This window comes from Ammospiza nelsoni, chromosome 4 (genome assembly GCF_027579445.1).
Source record: "Ammospiza nelsoni isolate bAmmNel1 chromosome 4, bAmmNel1.pri, whole genome shotgun sequence".
NCBI lineage: Eukaryota > Metazoa > Chordata > Aves > Passeriformes > Passerellidae > Ammospiza > Ammospiza nelsoni.
In genome coordinates this window covers 74530374-74551100 of record NC_080636.1, presented here as the reverse complement: position 1 = coordinate 74551100, position 20727 = coordinate 74530374, and the positions used below count along the sequence as shown (strand labels likewise).

General features: G+C 42.6%; 1 protein-coding gene across 2 annotated transcripts; it reads left to right on the top strand.

The window, feature by feature from the left end:
- Nucleotides 1-2376: 2376 nt before the first annotated feature.
- LOC132071975 (histone PARylation factor 1) lies at nt 2377-19293 on the top strand. 2 transcript variants are annotated; one of them, XM_059469831.1, is made up of 8 exons: nt 2377-2445; nt 11725-11884; nt 13796-13982; nt 14458-14556; nt 15591-15741; nt 16438-16525; nt 17114-17286; nt 19038-19293. In XM_059469831.1, the coding sequence occupies exons 1-8, from the start codon at nt 2443-2445 to the stop codon at nt 19167-19169; spliced, it is 993 nt and encodes a 330-aa protein (XP_059325814.1). In that variant the 5' UTR covers nt 2377-2442; the 3' UTR covers nt 19170-19293. The 2 variants fall into 2 exon arrangements, with proteins under 2 accessions (XP_059325814.1, XP_059325815.1); XM_059469832.1 differs by lacking the exon at nt 2377-2445 and adding an exon at nt 10652-10725.
- The last annotated feature ends 1434 nt before the right edge of the window (nt 19294-20727 follow it).

Here is a 20727-nt window from a genome sequence, read left to right as displayed (position 1 = left end):
AGCAAAATCAAAACTATTTTACACAGAATGTTAAATGTTGCAAGGGGGAAGTTGAAAAGGAGGAAAAACATATAAGTCATATCGCAAACAAAGCTTATATATTAATGGTGTGAGTATGAGAGAAGATAATGGCAAAATTAAATGATAGCTTGTTACAAAGTACAAATCAAATTTTGTATCATTTTCTTATGACTCTAGCAGATGGTCACCTTTCACATAACTGACTGAGCATGGAACCTGCTTTGCACTGGATCCACTGCCTGCTCTCTGGGATGCTCTATTGAGCACACTCTCAGCAAATTTGCTTGTGACACCAAGCTGTGTGCTGCAGTTAGCGGGCTGGAAGGAAGGGACAGTGTCCAGAGGGACCTTGGACAGGCTTGAAAGGTGGGCGTGTGAGAGTCCCAAGAAGTTCAACTGAGCCAGCTGCAAGGTCCTGCACCTGGGTTGGGGCAGTTCAAAAAAGCACAAGTACAAGCTGGCCAAGAATGGATTGAGAGCAGCCCTGAGGAAAAGGACTTGGGAGTGCTGTTGACATGACCCTATAACATGTGCTAGCAGCCCAGAAATCCAATCACATTGTGGGCTTCATCTAAAGCACAGCGGCCAGCAGGTCAAGGGAGTTGATTCTGCCCATTTTGCTCCTCTGAAATGCCATCTGGAGTGCTGCACCCAACTCAGAGGTCCTCAACATAAGAAGGACATAGACCTGTTGGAGCAAGTCCAGAGGAAGTCCATGAAGATAAGAGGGCTGGAGCACCTTTCCAATGAAGACAGGTTGAGGGAATTGGGGTTGCTCAGGTTAGAAAACAGAAGGTTCCAGGGAGGCCTTAGAACAGCCTCCACATACCTAAAAGGGGCCCAGAAGAGAGACAGAGAGGGACCTTTTACACAGGCATGTTGTGATAGGACAAGGGGGACTGGCTTCAGACAGAAAGTAGGTTTACATTTGGTATTAGGAAAGAATTGCTAACTGTGAGGGTGATGATCACTTGCACAGGCTGCTTAGAAGTGCTGTGGATGCCTCATGCCTGGAAGTGCTCAAGGCCAGGTTGGATGTGTTTTGAGTCACCTGGCCTTGTGGAAGGCATCCCTCCCCCTGGCAGGGAGACTGGAACTAGGTGATCTTTAAGGTCTTTCTGTGATTATATGAAAAAATACTGTTGACCTTTTCTTTAAGAACACTTAGACAGCAAATGCTTTTCTACAGGGTTTCTGAGATGTTATTCCACAATTCTATATAACCAAGGTGTTTGACAAAGATTGTAGCCTATTACATTCAATGGCTTAATGCCAGGTAGTTGGCTGAAAGCCACAGCACTTTGCACAACTGAACAAAGGGTCTTGCTAGAACCTTCCAGAAATACAGGTGCCTACATTATTTCTTAGACAATTAGAGTAATTACTGATCACAATGCTCACATACAGTAACAAATATACATCTTAAAATATGTTAGAATTTACTAGTTTAACTTAATGCATTTTTCTGAGAAGTCATGATATTTTGTAAACTTGAACATGCATGACTGACATCAGAAACTGAGTACCTAACAGATACCAATTTGAAAAAATCAGTAGTGCTAGTAGTGCTTAAGCAGTGTATTTAGCTGTTTAAGTGGGTAGGTGGCACTCTGAAGACACTGAGACTTTAAAAAGTTTTCATTAAAAAGGAGTGGGATTTAGAACATTTTCATAACATCCAAGTTTTTTTTCTTTACTATTAATGCACTATGGTCCAATTATAGTGAAAGCACAATTAGCAGTAATTCAACAAGAGTTTTCATAAATCCTTCTTGCAACATCTATCCCATTTGCCGGTCTTCATTCCTCCACTTTTTATAATTAGCTCCCTCTAGTTACACAGAATTATTTGACTGATAGAATCAATGAAAGAAGTTCTGCTATTCTTTTAAGCCAGCCTTGTCACTGTAACAAAACAAAACCAGAGTTGTAATTTCCATATAAATGAATGAATTTTCTGTGATGAGGTCCCTGTCTAGCTTCCTCCTTTTCTTTTTCATATGAACTTTTACACCTGTTATCTCTTCTGATAGGCAACAAATGGGAGAGCAGATAAAAAAAGAAAATTGAACAATTAAGGGAAAAAGTAAGAAATTCTGCAGGAGAAAAGCAGTTATGTTATGTTGTGTTTTGTGGGGTACTACAAATACTTTAAGCTATGTCCTACTGAACAATCCAAAACCTTAAGCATTTTTTTTGCATTTAGATCTGTTGAAAACGGGGACCAGAAAGACAGGGGTTAAATGGCCAGGAATCAGGTACAGCTGAGACTCTGCAACCCAACAGCCAGTGCTGACACCTTGGAACGAGCACACTATAAAAGACAACAAGGCTCCTAGTAAGAAAGTATGCAGCTTTTTTCATAGAGTAACAGTTTTCTGGCTTACTTCAGCTTTGTTTGCTGTGTTTTTGTGACCTGCAATGGTAAGAGTTTTCATTGGGAGTTGTTTGTGTTCTTAATCTGTTGGCACGTGTAATTTAATAAGAGGGTTTTATTCCCTTTTGCTCTGAGAAAAATAGAATAAGGAGCTTGTCTTACAATAGCTGGTGTGTTTATCTTTTTGCTGAGAAAGTAATAAGTGCTGATTAGCAGAGGTACTAGCTAAGTTGTTTTCAGATTGAGTACTGCAAAGTATGCTAAAAAAAATGGTCAAATATAAGGGAGCTGACTGGCAAGATTTGGGTTACTTGGTAGAACTGAAACTATTTGTCTCTAAACAAAAGACAGAATTGTTTGTGCCCTGAGGTATCTTGTATGTGGTGTTCCCAAGCTTAAAACACATTTTTAAATACAACAGGTAATTATCAAATTGTTTTCCTGTGTAAGTACAGAATAACATGCAAAGGGGATGAAGAGACACACTGTCCATAATTTTTCACCAATGCAACATGAGTATTCTTCTCCTGTTTGTTGAAAAAGGTGGCCTTGATAAACTTAAGACAGTTGTTGGTCTCTAAACTGGGAAATATCTCTCTGGATATGGAGATCTGCATTTGTGTAGTCCTGCATGAGACTCTTGATAACTTTGGCTTTTTGAGTGGTGGGGTTTGTTTTGCATGTTTTTTGGTTTTGGGTGTATTTTTTTGTTGTTCTTAACTGGGGCTGTTTTTAAGGCTTTTTTTTGTTTGGAGTGTTAAGGATTTTTCTTTGAGGGAGGTATGTGGTATTTTTTTTAATGCCATCTTAGCTAGCCAGTACTACTGAATGTTACCTGAGGAGTCCCCAGGAGGGGTGCCATATGAGCTTGCAAGACAAAGCAATGCCTGTGTATTTTTGTCAGTATCCTATGAAAAAAAGAGTGCTTAAAGCTTGGATTGAGCTGGTAACTAAGTTGTCGGCATACAAAGCTGTCAGACTACCATAAGTAGGTGATCAAATGCAGTTTCATTATATTCAAGAATATCCCTGAGAGCTGTGGGCAATTGTGGCTAGTGAAAAGTAGCATTTCTTAACAGAGACAAAGCTTATACTTACAAAATATCAACAAGGACCAGTGACGATGCTGAAGACAAAATCCTACTGTGAAAGAAGTACTCATTACCTTCTGGGGCTATTAAGTAGGCTCCTTGAAGTTGAGGAAATATGTCAGGACCACCCTGTGGTGTGAAATGTCTTTTGGGCATACCGTATCTGCAGCTTCCCAGTGGAACCTATCCTAGCTGGGTTACTGCACTAAAAGCAGATTCAGCTCTGTGGAAGGAGCAGAAAGCCCAGGACTACAACATCAAGGGGAAATGCCAGGCTCTGCCATCTCCCAGCACCATTCCAGTGAGAGAAGGGCTGTTTCCCAATACCAGGCATAAGCCTGCCTTAGCCAGAGTCATTGTCTCTGCCTATGCTGTAACCATGGGTGAGGGCTTCAGACAGACTTTCCTGCTGTAGCACTTGTTTATGGCAGCTTATAGTAACAGGCAGATGAAAGGTGAATGGGACCACAAAAAACAGAGTAGGATGTTTTCTCAGGGCTCCCTATGTTGTGCAATGCCATGGCATAACAATTCCAGGTGAGCAGCACAGCTGACTGGTTCCAGACTGGAAAGAGTAGAGCTGTGGCAGCTCTAGTGCTGCACCTGAATTAATCAGTCATGCTTATAGACACAAAGGGTAACTTATTTGGGAACAGACTGTGCTAATGTCACACAGCCCTAGGCACTGAAGCTGTTAGCTGGGAATGGCACGGTGAGAATATGTGGTGTTTTGTGTTACTAGCTAGCAGAAGTTTACTGTATTGCCACACTAGAAGCCATATGGAGTGGAAACATCTGAGCAGGTCTGAGGGAAGAATTTTAAATATGAACACAAGTCTAAAGTCGATGTTATACTTTAGTACTGCCTTTAAGACTTACATTAAACCCGGTTTTTGTTGCTTTTAATGTTTTGTGGTTGCCAGGGTGCCCAGAAAAATGCAAGCAGAAAAGTTTCTTACAGAAGTTGCTAAATATAATTGAATTGTTCACCCTAAACCATATACTCAATCCTCTAGTTTAGGGACTCTCACAGCAGTAATAGCTACAAAAGTTATGATTTGCAAATGGTTTATTGGAAAATCTAGACTACTGCCCCACAGGATGTTAAAACACAAAACTGGATTTACCTTGCCCCTGAAGAATTTTGCCTGTCAGTTATAGCCAGAAATTCTGTGTCTCTCAGATAATAGGAATATGATCAATTCTCCCAACTGAGCTGCTGAGTTCCTGACTCACTCTACCCTAAGCTGAAGTGACTCAGAGCCACAATCTTCTACCTCCTCACCACACTGTTTATCAGGGGAGGAAGCCAAAGCATATGTACTAGAAAAAAGGTTAATACCATCAGCCAGAACTTAGGGGATGCATATTATTCCATTATTAATATTGACTGTCACCCTAATATCCAGTTACAGCAGAATGTGACTTCCTCTCAGTGTGAGGAAACTGTCCCATGAAAACAGGGTCCTGAGTTCTGATGCTGAAGACTGGAGGTGGTGTGTACTAATACAACATGAAAGACATGCCAGTCTTAGGAGCTACTAGTGGTAAAACAATGCATGAAGGGTTTGTCTTGCTGGCAAACATGTTTATCAAGTGGTTCTTGCAGATCAGAAATATGAAACCTCACAAAGGGTATCTACAAAGTAGTCATGGACTTTAATTTACTTGCTATTAGATTAATTTCGTTTTTATGTATCAGACCAAAAACTTTCCTTTTTCATTTATTACGTCCGGGGGCACCAACCTGACTTGATACTTTCTTTTCCTCCTTACCTGTATGCAGTGTTTTGTATGTATGCAGGCAAGAGTTTAAAGTGAGAATTAAAGATGAAGAGAACCAGAATACCCATATATGACAAAAAAACATACCCCCCCAAAATAGTACCTAGATTGCCTGGTTCAATCTATCCTGGCCTCAACAGCTGACCAGAAATAAAACTGGATTAGACTTACTAACTCTGTGGTTTACTTTCACAAGGTAAAACATTATTTTTGATAGGAATTCACATTAGCAGCCCTTTTATAGGAGTAGATTCTTACAGGAAAACTCCTAACTTCCTGGGATAATGCATTCAGATGAGCTGTGCCTCACTGTGCTTCAAACATACATGGCTGTACTTCCAAGTAAACCAGGCAATTTATAACAGCACATCTACGGCCATCTGTAAAATGGAACTGATGCCTATGGCAAATGGTCCTATGTAAATTGCAGTTCTGTACAACCACAGGACTAACAAGTCATTTCAGTGCAGAATAGTGTAGATGCTCTGTGTTTCAAGCACTCATAATTTATGCAATCACAATGGTTCCCCTGTATTCAAATTAGAGCAGAAAGAAAGGGTTTGGCTTGCAGTAAAATACTGCTGCCACCATAAAATCATAGTCTACTGGTAGCTGCCAGATCTAAATAATAGTTGTTCAAATGCTGGATTACAGTAGTATCAAGCTGTCTCTTTACACTCTTGTCAAGAGCAGTTATTGCAAGGCTCACTGAATGGATGCCTAAATATTAATTTATATTCTAAAATACTTATCTAATTTCAAATCCTTCACAGAAAGACTACTGTGTTATCTTCACCCATACTCCTTTCTAAACATTCACAACACAAAGTATCCTGAAGCCTCCAGGCTGTCTCAGGAAACACGTCCTGCAGTATCCTGATCAATTTTCTCCCAGTTATGACTTCTCCTCTGCGCTGTATTTTTTCATTCGCCCTGGTGTATGTAGCCTTCCTTGCAGAACTGCAAGGGGAGCTGGCAGGGATCCAGGACAACCTGTCAGCACAAGCAGCAGTGAGGTGATGAGTCAGCAGAGGCGCTGTGTGTCTTTGTGCTCTGCTGCAGCACCGCTCGCTCCCAACCCTCCCGGAGACAAGTCTTGGCTTTGACCTTGAAAAGTGTCCACAGCTCCTGCTCATCCTTATTTTGGTGAAAGGGAGGATGTGTCCTTCAGTGAACCTGGAAATGTGGAGCTGCCCTACAGAAGCAAATAACCCAAGGAACAAGAGGCTCTGTGTGATCTGAGGATTATGTGAGGCTTAACCTGAGAACAAGGCTGGCAGTTTTGTAAAGCAATTCAGTAAGAACCATCACATAAACTGCAGTGTTACATCTATTTTTAAATAGAATAATTTCACTGCTTTTGTGCCACACTGCATTCAATACCTTTCCAACGTTATAGCTGTACACAGAAAAATCCAGCAGCTGCTACAAACACTGTGGTTACATAGAATAAGACAAAATTATCTAGGATTGAGAAATAAGATGTCCACAATGAAAGGACATCAATGTGGCCACTTGTGTATTCAGGTATTTTTGTCTTCATTTTTATACTGCTTTTTTAAAAAAAGAATTTAAATGGCTCCCTCTTGTGTCAAGAGAAAGGCAGTATCATTTTGGCAAAAATCTAGTCCTTGAGCAGAAATGAGATTTTATCTATGTTTATACTGCAGAGGCTAGTTATCAGTATGTTGTGGTGACTGAGGAACTGAACACATGTATCCCTTGCTGCTTAGGTACTCTCTGAAACTACCTAACATAAGTAACATAAACAGTTACCTTTCAGCTGCACATGATGGAGGGTGGGGAAAAATAGCTTGTGAACCATATGTATTGCATCCCATCTAACTAGCTAATGCAGTCTAGACCAGATAGATATCTTGTCTTGGTGATCCCTGTCCCTAGAGATCTCTAACATCTCAGCACAGAATATCTGGATCAGTGTAGCTTAGCTTACTTGTGGTGTTTTTCACAGCTGAGCAAATCTTCACCTTGTAAGGGGTGGGAGGAAAGCAATGAACTCTGACAGAAAGCTCTGAGCATGAAAGAGTCAGTAAATGGCAGTGAGGAAGGAAAAACCTGATTTCAACAACCTGCAAGTCTTCTTTCCTTCTTTCTAGTACCTGCTAGCTGATAAAGTTTATTGTTCTGGCTTTTGAATCATGAAAGCTTTTCCCACAATAATTCATATCCATGGAACTCTGAAATTGAAAACTGTGAGGGTTGATTTTTGGGTTTTTTTTTTTTTGCATAGCACGGAGCATACTTTGGTTACTTTGGATATTAAGAACTAATCTTGGAAATGAACATAGAAGAGGAAAAATCTTGCTAACCTCAAGAGGCAAATAAAATGTATCAGGAAATATGTGTGTGTATACATATTGTAGATACAGGAAGTATCTACAATAGTTTTTGAGAAAGCAGGTCTGAAAAGCTTTGTTTCAAGGAAGCATGCTTCAGTTCTGTAGTTTCTCACAAAATCTCTTCCTGTAGTTATAAATAAACAAAAACAATCTAAAAAGACATTAGGCCCACTTCAGAGTGGGACTAATCATACTGATGACTGGAGAGCTTGATAAAGCTAATTTGCAGATAATTATCTTGAGATAATCTCAGTTTATCATGATTCAGAAGTCTGGTGGCACATGCACAGGAGGCTGTTTTCTAGCTTGAAGGGAAGGCTTTAAAATACTGTATTATGAATTCTGCTGTAGCTATTTAACCTTTGTAAAAAGTCTTCCTTGTTACAGCCTTACAGGTTGTTACCAGAATGAATGAAAATATGACTACCAGTACCAAATTATATATTCTTTTCAAATCATGGACTTTGTATCCTCCTATAAGAGGAGTAAGATAATTTTTTCTTACTTCTCATACAGAAGGAGCTACCACTTGTTCACAGAGAGGAAAAAGTTACTATGGTGGACAGAATGATCATTCAGTATCTTAGCATTTCTTGTCTAAGGGCCTCTACAGTGGCACCTCACAATCCATGTCCACGTTTCAGAGAAGAACAGCTGAGGGCAGACTCAGCTGAAGAGAAACTGAAAGGGTTTATTCAATCTAAAGCACATACTTAGGCTCCAAACTGCTGTTTGGAAAAGATCTCATCAGCTGCCACATGGGATTAGATACATCTAAACTAAAAAATACGCTTTTTATGCTTTTTATCTATCCAGCCATGCAAAGTTACTTTTCTAAACACAACCACCACGACAATCTTAATGGAACTGAGCTACCTCCCTCATATTCCAAGCCTGAAAAGACAGGATGAGGTAACTGGGCATTTCATTACCTATTTCTTTTGAGGTACTCATTCCAATATTGTTTGGAAGGTACTTATAAAAGATTGAATTACACTATATACATACACATATAAAAGTATTTTAAAAATTACATTTTAGCTTAAGTATGGCCAAACACTGGCAACTCTTAACCTAGTGGCTGGGGTACCTGCCTGGAAAGTGTAAGAGACCAGGATTCTCAGATGGAGAGCATTTTGTGTCCTCCTCCTTGGACTATGCACTTTTTTCTTTCCTGGGTTATTTCCAAACTGTGGATTGTTTTAGAAGAGAGGTGCTCTTGGAGTCTTTAACAGCTTGTGTGGAGGAAAGAATAAAAAAAATTGCTTGATCAATAAAGCTCATGAGCTGTATGTTCAGTGGTAAAATCACTCCAAGTTAGGCTTTAGATTCCCAGCACTAGCACTAAGTCAGTGTAGGAGTATTTTTCTAGTCAGTTTGCATTCTTTCCAGTAAAAGTGTGCCTTGTGAGGTATTGGCTTACCTAAAATGGGGGCCACTACAAATTTATTTGATGCTTACTTTACTTCTGTTTCAATGCTGTAATGCAAAATATTGTAAGAGGCAGAAGTCAATCTCTTTAAAGGTAGAAAACTTTGAAAAGCTGCTGTTTTCTTGACTCAAAGTAAAGGTAAATGCTTTCATGCTGACCTTATTTACTTGTTTTTCCTTAGGGTGGCGTTTCCCCTAGCCTCCACTATGGTTAAGGCTTTGTGTAGTAGAAATTATGAGGGAGACTCATAATTTAATTCTATAAAGCATTTTCCAAAGAAACCTCAGGCTAGTACTCTTGATAGTTTTCAGAAAGAAAATTAGGTTTGTGGTTTCTTAGTAAGCTTTTGTGCCTCGTTTCTACTTAACCTCAGGCAATGAAATGTAAATCATTAAACAAGGTTTGGATGTGAAATTTAATATTCCTTCCTTGTGTATGCAGGATTCTGCTAAGCAAACAACAGGTATGCTGTTTTAAACAGTAATTTTTCCATGTGAGAAAGGAGACTTTGATGCAGTCTTTGTTCTGCATCTACCTCATAGCAAACCTCGCTGTTTTATGTACAGGCAGTACTATCCATCAGTCAGGATCAACTTTCCTGTGACTTGTGTGTAACTCTTAAAAGTGAGTGCTGTAGCCTGACTTAACAACATCGAGCTTTTGTGTGAGTCATACAGCTGTCAGGAGGCTGAAACGCACTGCAGCTTATTCCTAGACCTAAGCTAACAACCTTTACCAAAGCAAATATTTACAGCCTTAACAGACTGCAGGATAAAAAGATCTAATTGTATTTATTTATGCCATACACGCATCTTTCTCTCTGGTAGGCACCGTGAGTTCACCAATTCCTGTAGCTTAACTACCTAATGTTTCTTTAAATAAACTCACTGCGATCTCGCTTACTGAAACAAAAAAAAGTGAGGGTTTATATATAACCAGCTTCCCACTGCCGCCTCCTGTGCCGCTGGCGTTCCGGGCCCTCTCCCATGCAGAGCGGTGTAAGCGGATGTTGCATAATGTGATTATGGGCTGCTCTAAACTTGTGGCATGTTACACACGGCTGCCTCCGCTCTTTCACTGAACACAAGCTGTGATGCTGTTTTCGTATTCCTGGCAGCTGTCAATTGCTAAAGCAGAAGATTAGGGGATTGGGCCTTTTTTTTTTTTTTTCATTTGTACTGAAAACCTGTATTGCTTCCTCTCTCTTATGCTTTAGAGATGATTACATTTCAGGTCGTCTCTTCCTCTGTGTGATCCCAATACACCACCCTAACCCATATTACAGGAATTTGCAGGTATATGTAAGCAGGATTTTAAAAAATCGGCCTCCAAGGCATATCTATGCGATCTATCTACCGCTGAGGGAACGTGGCGGTGAGCTCCCGACGTGTCTCCAGCACCAGCCGTATTCGCCACCCGGGGTGAACTGCGCCCCTTGCCGCGCCCCGTCCCTGCCCCGGTTCGCCGCTGTGGCGGCGGTGCCAGAGCCGGGGCTGCCGGCGGCCCCCGCCCCTCAGAGCCCCTCACGCTCCCTGGCGGCCGGCGCGCGGGGCCGGGGCTGCGCAGGCGCGGGGGCGCGCGGGATGCGGGCGGCGGGAGCGCATGGCAGGTGGCGGGAAGCGGAGGCCGCGCGGCGCGGCGGGAGCGGCCGGAGAGCAGGTGGGGCGGCGGGACGCGGGCCTGCTCCGCGCGGGTGCCTTGGATGTCTGTCGGCCCTCTGTCTCCTCGCCCCGCGTTCTGTTTTGCTCGGTGGCTTTGGGGACAGAGTCAGGGCCCCGCGTTCTCCTGCGCGGCACCGCCGCGCTCGGGGTGCGCCGGGCCCGCCGGCCGCCGCATCATCCCGGCGGGACCGCGCCGCGAACGGCGACACACGCCGCGACCCGGCTTGCCTGGCAGCGGCCCTGCTTCGGAGATGCTCTCTTTAGCAAGAGGCTTTCTTTCTTGTTCTTACATATTTATTTTATTTTATGTTCTTTTAAATGGGGGGTAGCGATTCCTACCAATTCGTGGGGACTTAGGTGGGAATGCGGTAATTGAGGGTGCTGCCCCAGTAGAGTGTGCCCGTGGATCGTTTCCTAGCCTGCTTCAGCTCACGTTACGTAATTTTAAAAAGCATCTTCACCTCTAAGCTGCTTCTAAAGTGCTGCACTGGAAACTGCAGTAGTCGTGATGTTGGCATAGCACAGTAGTTAAAATAGTAGAGACCAGAGGAGTTTAGCTGTATTATTTAATTTGACAAAATTGTATTCCTACTTTGAACTGTCTTTAAAACACACAAACATATTGTATGCTGCCCACAGTGTGATTGGAAATGGTCATTTTAGAGCAATGTAGAATTAGATTAAACTTTAGGATTGCCTGGTCCTTTGCTTAATTACCTAACAGAAGTGCTTTTGTTGATTGTATTGACCCATTAATATCAGAGTAGCAGTTTGCTGCTGTGGACATGTTTAGTGCATTTGTCAGACTGCACTTTTAATGAGTTCTGTCCAAAACAGATGTTCTAGGCTGTATATATACCGCTTTAACTAATGAACACGTCCTAATGGATCTAATCCTTGTTCTTCCATTAGTATAAAAGCTTTGTAGACTCCTTTGGTAGAGCTGAGAGAAAGCAACTAAATTAATTTTGGTTTGGATTTTTTTTTCAATCTACAGAGTGAAAAAAATGGAGCTGTCAAGAAGAGAAGATCAAACCAGGCAGATATTCCTGATAGTCTTTGCCAAGAAGCAGAAACATGCTATCAGCTTAGACTGCCTGAGGACTTCTACCAGTTTTGGAAGTTTTGTGAGGAGCTAGATCCTGAGAAACCAAGTGGTGAGGTTTTAAATTTTGGCTGTTCTAACTTTCACTCCTGGAAGCAGGCAAACAGGAGTTGGTCAGATGCATTTCAGTGAAGCTGCAGCTTCTCACTTGAGATGGAGGATATCTACGTGAGTGTAGACTAAAACACTGGCTATAATCAGCAAGATGTACACTTCAAGCTTTCTAAAATGTAACTACTGAAGTTGTGCCATGCAAAGGGACTAAATGTGGTCTCAATCTTCCTTTCTCACAGGTGCATTTAAAATGTTTAGTATGGAACTCAAGTTTGCTCATGTATCATGATTTAATCCCAGTCAACAGCTAAGCACCACACAGGCACTTGCTCACTCCCCCTTGGTGAGAGAGAATTGAAAGGGTGACGGTGAGAAAACATGTGGGTTGAGCTGAAGACAGTTTAATAGGGCAAGCAAAAGCCACAAGCAAAGCAAAACAAGGAATTAATTCACCACCTCCCATGTGCAGGCAGGTGTTCAGCCATCTCCAAGAAAGCAGGTCTCTGTCATGCTGAGCGTGATGCCATATGCTGTGGAATATCCCTTTGGTCACTTGGGATCAGCTGTCCCAGGTGCATCCTGTCTCAGCTTCTTGTACACCCACAGCCTCCTTGCTGGTGGGATGAGAGGTTGAAAAGACTTTTACTCAGTGTAAGCATTACTAAATCTGGATTTCAACCTCTCAAGTTTATTACATAACAGAATGTGGCATCCCTCTGTGCTTTAGAAATGACAGTGTGTTTCAGAGTCAGAACGGTTTGGGTGGAAGGGACCTTTAAAGGTGATCTAGTCAAACTCCCTGCACTGAGCAGGGACATCTTCAACAGAGCCAGGTGCTCAGAGCTGGGTCCCGCCCAGCCTTACATGTTTTTAGGTCATCCACTGTGTCTCTGGGTAACCTGTTCCAGTGTTTCACCACCTGCATCATAATGCCTTTTTTTTTTTGTATTTAGCCTGAATCTACCCTGTTTTAGTTAAGAACCGTTACCCCTTGTTGTCTTGCTACAGGCCCTGCTAAAATGTTTGTCCTTACCTTCAATACCTAAAGTACTGAAAGGCTGCAGTCAAGTCCCTGGAGCCTTTTGGTCTCCAAAATGAACAACCAAAGCCCTCTCAGCCCATCTCTATAGGAGAGGTGCTCTAGGCCTCTTATCTTCATGACCCTGTTCTGGACCCACTCCAGCTGGTCCCTGACCTTGGTGTGCTGACAGCCCTGGAGCTGATGCAGCCCTGCAGGTGGAGTCTGAGCAGAGCAGAGGGGCAGAATCCCTCCCTGGCCCTGCTGCCCACCCTGCTCTGGATGCAGCCCAGGACATGTTTGGCTCTCAGGGCTGGGGGTGCCCATGGCCAGGTCATGTCCAGCCTCTCACCCACCAGCACCCCAAAGCCCTTCTGGGCAGGGCTGCTCTCTATCTGTTCATCCCAGCCTGTGTTGATACCAGGGGTTACCCCAACCCAGGTGCAGAACCTTCCAAGGCCACTTGGTCTTGTTAAACCTGAAGAGATTCCCATGGGCCCAATTCTTGAGGTTGTCCCTTGGGATGGCATCCCATCCTTCAGGAGTGTCATCTGCACCCCTCAGCTTGGTCACCTGCAAAGTTGCTGAAGTTTGCTGATCCAGTCTTGTGTAATTGATAAAGGTGAATATTAAACAATACTGGTTCCAGTTTAGAGCCCTGAGGGAGACACTCATGACCAATCTGCATCCTGACGTTGGACTGTGGCTGGATGGCTACTTTTTATTAGAATTGTAGTAACTCTTGAATGAAAACTATCTGGACAAAAAAATTCTTAGCTTTCCTTGTCTAGTGAATAGTGTTTGACTGAATTTATGGGGACTTTCAGTACCTGAGCAACACCAGAACTTCCCGGTCTAAGATGTGCACCTGATTCATGGTTTGCTTTTCAGATGCACTTGTGTCAAGTGTTGGACTTAAGCTGGTTGGACCGTATGATATTCTTGCTGGAAAACACAAAAAAGCAAAATCAGCAGATGTGAACTTCAATCTTCATTGGAGATTCTTCTATGATCCCCCAGAATTTCAGACTATACTTGTTGGGGATAGCAGAACACAGTATCACATGGGATATTTCAGGTATTTTATTTCCTGTGTGCCCTTGTTCCACTACAACTATGCATAGCTTTTGTTCTCTTTTTTTCATGAAACATAACTTGTGTGCTATCAAGCAAGAGTCTTTTTTTTTTTTGTAACAAGACATTAACATGTGACTTCATCTTTTTAATAAAAAAGTTTGCAGTAACAGGAGTTGAAGACTAGATTTAAATATTTATTAATCTACCTCCTCCAGCCACCATCCAAAGCACCTTCACTCACTAATCTTTAACTTTTGCCGTGTTGCTGAGAAAAAATCAAGTTACCAAAAGGAAATGTGTGGATGCAAGCTCTTTTCAAGGCTTGCTGTAAGATTTTAGAGCTTTAGATCTAAGGGCATTTCTTGGTGGGTTTCTGAAGGAGATGGCAGCATAGTGAGGAGGCAAATTTAGTTTTACTTTGAAATAGGAGAAATGGATGCAGCTTGACTATTTTGTGTGTGCTTTTTCATCAATAGGGATGTGCCAGATGAGATGCCAGTGTGGGTTGGTGCAAATGAAGCAAAGAAGGGTTGTGTGATTTCACAAGTTGGTGATAATGTCTTTGCTGCAGTCAAGTAAGGTTCATATTTACTTTTATTTACAAAGAGCAGAATAGAGAGAAATTGTTAATTGGGAGGTGGGATGTGGAATAACGAAGCTAACTTATTATATGGCTTTCTTAAGAAACCCTCACTTATTTTCTGCCCCTGTTAGCAAGTTTTAAGATTCTCTCTAAAGCCTTTGTAGGCTTTTTAACAATATTTTCCTTTCAAAACTAAAATAAATAAGTGTTAATTACGTCATTCCTTAAATATATTGGCTGAGACATCCAGTGGATATTTTTTTGCAATTTAGAGGCTGTGTTAAAATTGTTTTGTAAGTACAGAAAGGGCATCTCAAATAATGGTGAAGGAAATCTGAGTATCGTAGTAGATAATAGCATCTGTCTCTTGTTCTTGTCTACATAAAAATACATTATTTTTGTATATAATCAATATCTACAAGAAGTACTATTTCTGCCCTGTGGCAGGATAACCCTGATGTGGCTCTGTAGTTCAGTCTGATTCAAGGAACTTCACGTGTTCCTGTGTCAGGAAGGTAAACAGCTGACCTCATCCCTGCTGGTTAAAAATGAAAGCTCTCTAAGAACATGCACGTGTCAGTCAGTGAAAGCAGACTGAAGAATGCTTCTGCAAAAGAACCCTTGTGCGCTGCAGAGTTAAACGAGGACATGTGTTTTGAAAGTACCGTGGGGAAGCTCATAAATATGTATTTATGTGCATGACTTGGATGACAAATGGTGCATATAGCACAGAAAGAGCAAACTGAATTCTTAAGATAGAAAGATGAACAGTTACTGAGGCTGGAGAACCTTGAGCACCTGCAGATTGCATAAGCTAGATTGTAATTCAGGTACAGATGAGAAAAGCCCAAGTACTGGATATGCCAAACTATTTTCTTGCCTCTTCTTAAGAGGCTTGCATTTTCAGGTCTCTGTGTGATTAAACACAGGACTGCTAATCTTTGTTGTTAAGATCTAGAGGTTTAACATTTAAAAGGCTATTAATTTTTTTGTTTTGTTTTCTTGACATATTTCATCTATTTTCAGATTATTTTTGTCAAAAAAGCTTAAGGAAGTGGCTGATAAAAAGAAAAATGCGGTTTTGAGAGACATAGATGAAAAGCTAACAAGAACAGCAAAAGAACTGGGTTATTCTCTGGAACAAAAAACCCTGAAGATGAAACAGAGAGATAAGAAAGTATGACTTTGCTCATCTACTAAGTTCTGTTAAATTTTTTTTCATTTACTTCCTGTTTGTGTTTTTCCATCCTTCTAGTCAGTAAGGATGCTACATTAGGAATTTCCCTAGGTAATCAGCTCTCTATAAAGCTTCAAAAGAGGGAAGATTACTACAAATGTGTTCCAAATAATAGGATTTAATAAAAACACTTTAATCATAGCTTGGCATTCAATTGAAAATGAAACAAGAACAAACCACTACCAAAAATAACTTAGTAAGCACAGTCGAAAAACTGGAACAAATAGAGGCCATGGAGAAAACTGCTTTAAATGGAAGATTGTTCTAAATAGTTGGGTTGGATCTGTTAAAAACAGGACCATTAAGGATGATATAGATGATAATAACAGATTTTTTCATATCTGTTAAAAATAATTACGGTAGGGGACTAAGGAAATGCAGTACAGTGCAACACAAGTGACTACAAGGGTTCATAGAATTCAGAATTTCACTGAAATGGCATTTCCAGTTATTTCAAACTTCAGTACTTGAAATTAGCTGCAATATAATTTGAAACTAAGTTGATGTCCTGGAGCCAGGACACCATGTTAGGTGTGAGCACCAGCAGTCAGATGTTAGTGTTTAATGAGGTGAGTTGTTTTTAGGTCACAGTACTGCCTCATGGTGCTATGTTCCATTTTCTGTCTCTCTATTCAGGTGGTGACCAAAGCATTTCATGGAGCAGGCCTAGTTGTTCCTGTAGACAAAAATGATGTTGGATACAGAGAACTTCCTGAAACAAATGGTAAACATGTTGTTTCCTGTATCCCTCTGGTTTTTTTAAAGTAAACAACCCTCAGTAAAAAACCAACTGCATTCATGTTTTCTACTTAAAAAATTTGACTGATAGGAGTAAAATGTAGAAGTCCTAACCATCACACTTGACCTCAAAGTATTGTCATTAAAGGAACCAGATGAGACTCAATGAAAAATGCTAAATCTGTGAAAATACCTTAAGTAGTAGTTTAGATGATCTTTTCTTTTGTGTTGTCAAAGCCATGCTGGAAGTAGATCAGAAAGCTGATCTACATTCAGGGATGTGTGGGCTTATCTCTTATCCACCTTCTTCCAGTGACATTTTAAGCAGAATCAGTTCCTTGATGAAATTTCATCACACAAGTGCTTGTCTCCCTTTATGAGGAACTGAGAGGGATGGCATGGGGCAAGAATGAGCTTCCAAGGAAAGGGGGAAGCTTCACCAGCAGTTCAGGGTGTGCCCACTTACCTTATGTCTAAGTGTGGCACATGGGTATAGTTTTGCCACGGAATACTTCTGTGCAATATTAAATTTATTTATTTAAACATCTAAATATCTGCTTTTGGTTTTTTGCAGCTAATCTTAAAAAAATTTGCAAAGCCATTGTTGATGCTCCAACTGATGAGGAGAGAGTGAAGGCCTTTGCACCCATTCAGGAAATGCTGACCTTTGTTCAGTTTGCTAATGATGAATGTGATTATGGAATGGGGTATGAGCTGGGCATGGACCTGTTTTGCTATGGATCACATGTGAGTAAATTAATGCATAATTTTATGCATGGGCCAGAAGTTGTTCTGCTATAGATTAATTATCCCTAGGAAACTAGAGGTCTATGAGAATATTCTTAATTCATGAAGACTGTTAAAAAGTCACACAACATCATTCCATGTTAAATTTAAAATTGTGTGTGAAGGCCCAATCCTGCAGTCCAGAAGCAGAGTGTGAAGTGCCTGATCCAAGTACACTGAACAGCTGGAGTCCCCTGTCCCCAGCTACTTGTATAGGCACCCATATTCAGCCGGATCAGGGAACAGCCTGATGCTGTAGTAACCCCAGCTGGAAGAATGTGAACAGGTGAGCTGCCTGGCTGTACTGCACAGGGCACAGTCTCCTCCCCAGTTCTCTGCTAACAGGGAACATTGTCAGTGAGGGCATTGAATTAATAGCACTTATTCACATAAAAATTGTGCTTAATGATTTGTCCTGTATTAGCTACTGGCCTGCTGATGAAAAGGGTCATGGCTGTAATTAGTCAATGGCTAGAAAATAACACATGAAGTTTCAACATCTACCTAAGATGAATGGATCATCATAGCAACCCCTGCAAAACAGCTGCTCCTAGCAAAACTATTATTGGCTAAGTGGTGCTCCAGAGTATTATGGGAAGGATTAAGTTTTTCAGTACTAAATGTAGGCCCAGAAGAGCTGTGCTGATTACTGGTTAAAATACCTAGCCATTGAAATGTATGAAAACTGACTGCTCTTGCCATACACTGTTAAATTAGTAATGTGTTTCTTAGACTTAATGCCCTACTCTCTTAAGTTCTGTACAGCATCTGAAAATGTGTGGTATTTTTCTTCAAAATCCTGCTCATTTAGAGCCCTTCTTTCAGACTAGGCTGCTTCAGCTGCTTATATCTTTTTTACAACTAGAAGGGCAGTGAAGGAAACTGCTCTTCCCATTTTTCTGAGTAGGTGGAGGCAAATACTCATCTTCCAAGCTTTGTGCTTCTCAGCACATGACACTAACCACTGACAAAGTCCTGCAGTGAAAAATTGTGTTCACAGTACTGTAATGTGTCTTGTCTGTTTTGTGCTGCAGCTTGGAACACCTGTAACTTTGCAACTGGTTTCTAGAATTAGAAACCTTCGGCTTCTAGTTTAGTAAATAGAAGAAACAGTGGCTTCACACATAAGTTTTGCTCAGTTAAGTCCCTGCCTTTCTTGGAGCTCCTACTTGGAGCTGTTTTCCAGTTCTGACTGGAGCCTTCCTGGCCATTTGCTTACAGAGCCAGAGAAACACTGACACTTTATCTGCAGCCCAAGACATAAAAAAGAACTTGAATCGTCCCCTTTGTTTGAGAGATACAATGGACTTACATGTACAATAATGATTGCAAATGCTAAATATGCTCTGATGTTTATACATTTGAAGTTCCTAAATGGTTACTGTAAGTACCAGTGTAATCCTCAAACTGTGGAGTGGGATGAGACGTGGGACTGTGACAGGATAGGGGACTTCACCTGCAGGCTCCAGTTTGGGATGCTGTGGTGAGCGGGATCATCATCTGCTCGATTTCTCTCTCACTGCGGCAGCTCAGGCACCCCGCCTGCCCTTGCTGTGGCTGTCCCGGATGTAGCATGAGCATGTGCTCAGGCATTTTGGGAGGGGTTGAAGGGCGCGGTGTGAATGGGGCAGAGCCAGGAGCTGGGGCTGCTCCCGGAATTAACCAAGCCACTGAGGCCGAGGGTGGCTCTTGTTTTTGCTTCTCCCCTGCAGTACTTCCACAAGACGGTGGGCCAGCTGCTGCCCCTGGCTTACACCCTGCTGAAGAGGAGCCTCTTTGCCGAAATCATCGAGCAGCACCTGGGCAGTCGGCGGGAGGAGGACCTGGATCAGCTGGAGCCCTGAGCTGGGCACGGGGGCTGCAGCTGGGGTGGCCCTGGACGCCCGGGGCCGGGCTTGTCCGTGTGTCTGTGGGGCTTTTTGTACTCGGTGGCGGTGTTCCCTTGCTCAGTAAAGGTTTTCTAAGGAACGCGCTGCTTCCCGCTGCTGGCTGCACGGCGGGCCCGGGATGGGAGCGGGGCTGAGGAGCTGCCCGCAGGCAGGGCTGTGGGACCGGCACCCCCACCTGGCCCTGCCCTGCAGGCCCCGGGAGCCAGGCCCGAGCCGGGGCTGTGGGACCGGCACCCCCACCTGGCCCGGCCCTGCAGGCCCCGGGAGCCAGGCCCGGGCCGGGGCTGTGGGACCGGCACCCCCGCCTGGCCCTGCCCTGCAGGCCGCAGGAGCCAGGCCCGGGCCGGGGCTGTGGGACCGGCACCCCCGCCTGGCCCGGCCCTGCAGGCCCCGGGAGCCAGGCCCGGGCCAGGGCTGCTGCTCCAGGGCTGCTCAGAGCACCGCGCCGGTGAGCCAGGGCACGGTGGGGCTGCTGGGGCTCAATCAGCACCCCCCGTGCCATATGCGAACCAATCCTCAAGTCCCTGCTCCAGGGGATGGTTCTGCCCCTCTCCGTTTCTGCAGTTGTGTCCTACCCCTCAGGTAAAGCATTCCCTTACTGCAGCATTCCCTTCTGTGGCAAAGCACTATCCCTGCTCCTGCGTTGCTGGGGCTGGTTCAAGTGGGACGAAAGTGATGGGATGAAGGAAATGCTGACTGACATTACATGAGAAATTAGGAATTCCACTGCAGTTGCTACCTTGCTAGTAAGAAGCCATCTCCCAAGTGATTTTGTACAAGGTGCAAATTAATTGCTTTCAAGGTCCTTAGTCCCCAGTTGTGTTCCTGTTACTGCATTTGGAGGTTTATTCTCTGACAATTGATTAAAGTAACAGTACAGAAACAACAGAAAATAACATTTGCTCTTACTCAACAGCCCTGCCACCATCCAGTGACTTGACTTCCATTGTAGCAATTCACGTCAGTCCTAATGACAGCAATACTAATTACTACTGATAAAGATTATAGGCCAGTAGCACCATGCTAAAATCTTATGTCATTCCTAGTCTTTTAAGCAAAGGATTGTCAGTTATATGTTACTTAATGGTAGAAGGGAGCAGCAGAGATAAAATATAGGTTAGAGTGCTGCAAAAGTATTGTGAGTTTCAAATGCACAAGGAAATCACATGCCACAGCTACTAGTGTAAATTTGACAACTTCATCCCTTTCATTCAGCATATTAATGTCAAGCACAGACTTACAGACACCCATTCATAGGCCTAGAGGTTTTTTAATATATAAAAAACAGGTACTTTCCATCTCGTTCTCATTTTTGTTTCAAGTACAGGAGCCCTAAATATCAAGGCCCTGTAAATCACACAAGTACTAAAACAGTAGAATCATCGAAAGGTGTGAGTTGGACAGGACCTTAAAAATTCAACTTTTTAACTGTTACTTAAATATGAACTTAGATCTGCAAAAATGAGGAGCTGAGACTGGACATCCATATTCATGTATTAACCCCTGGTGGAGA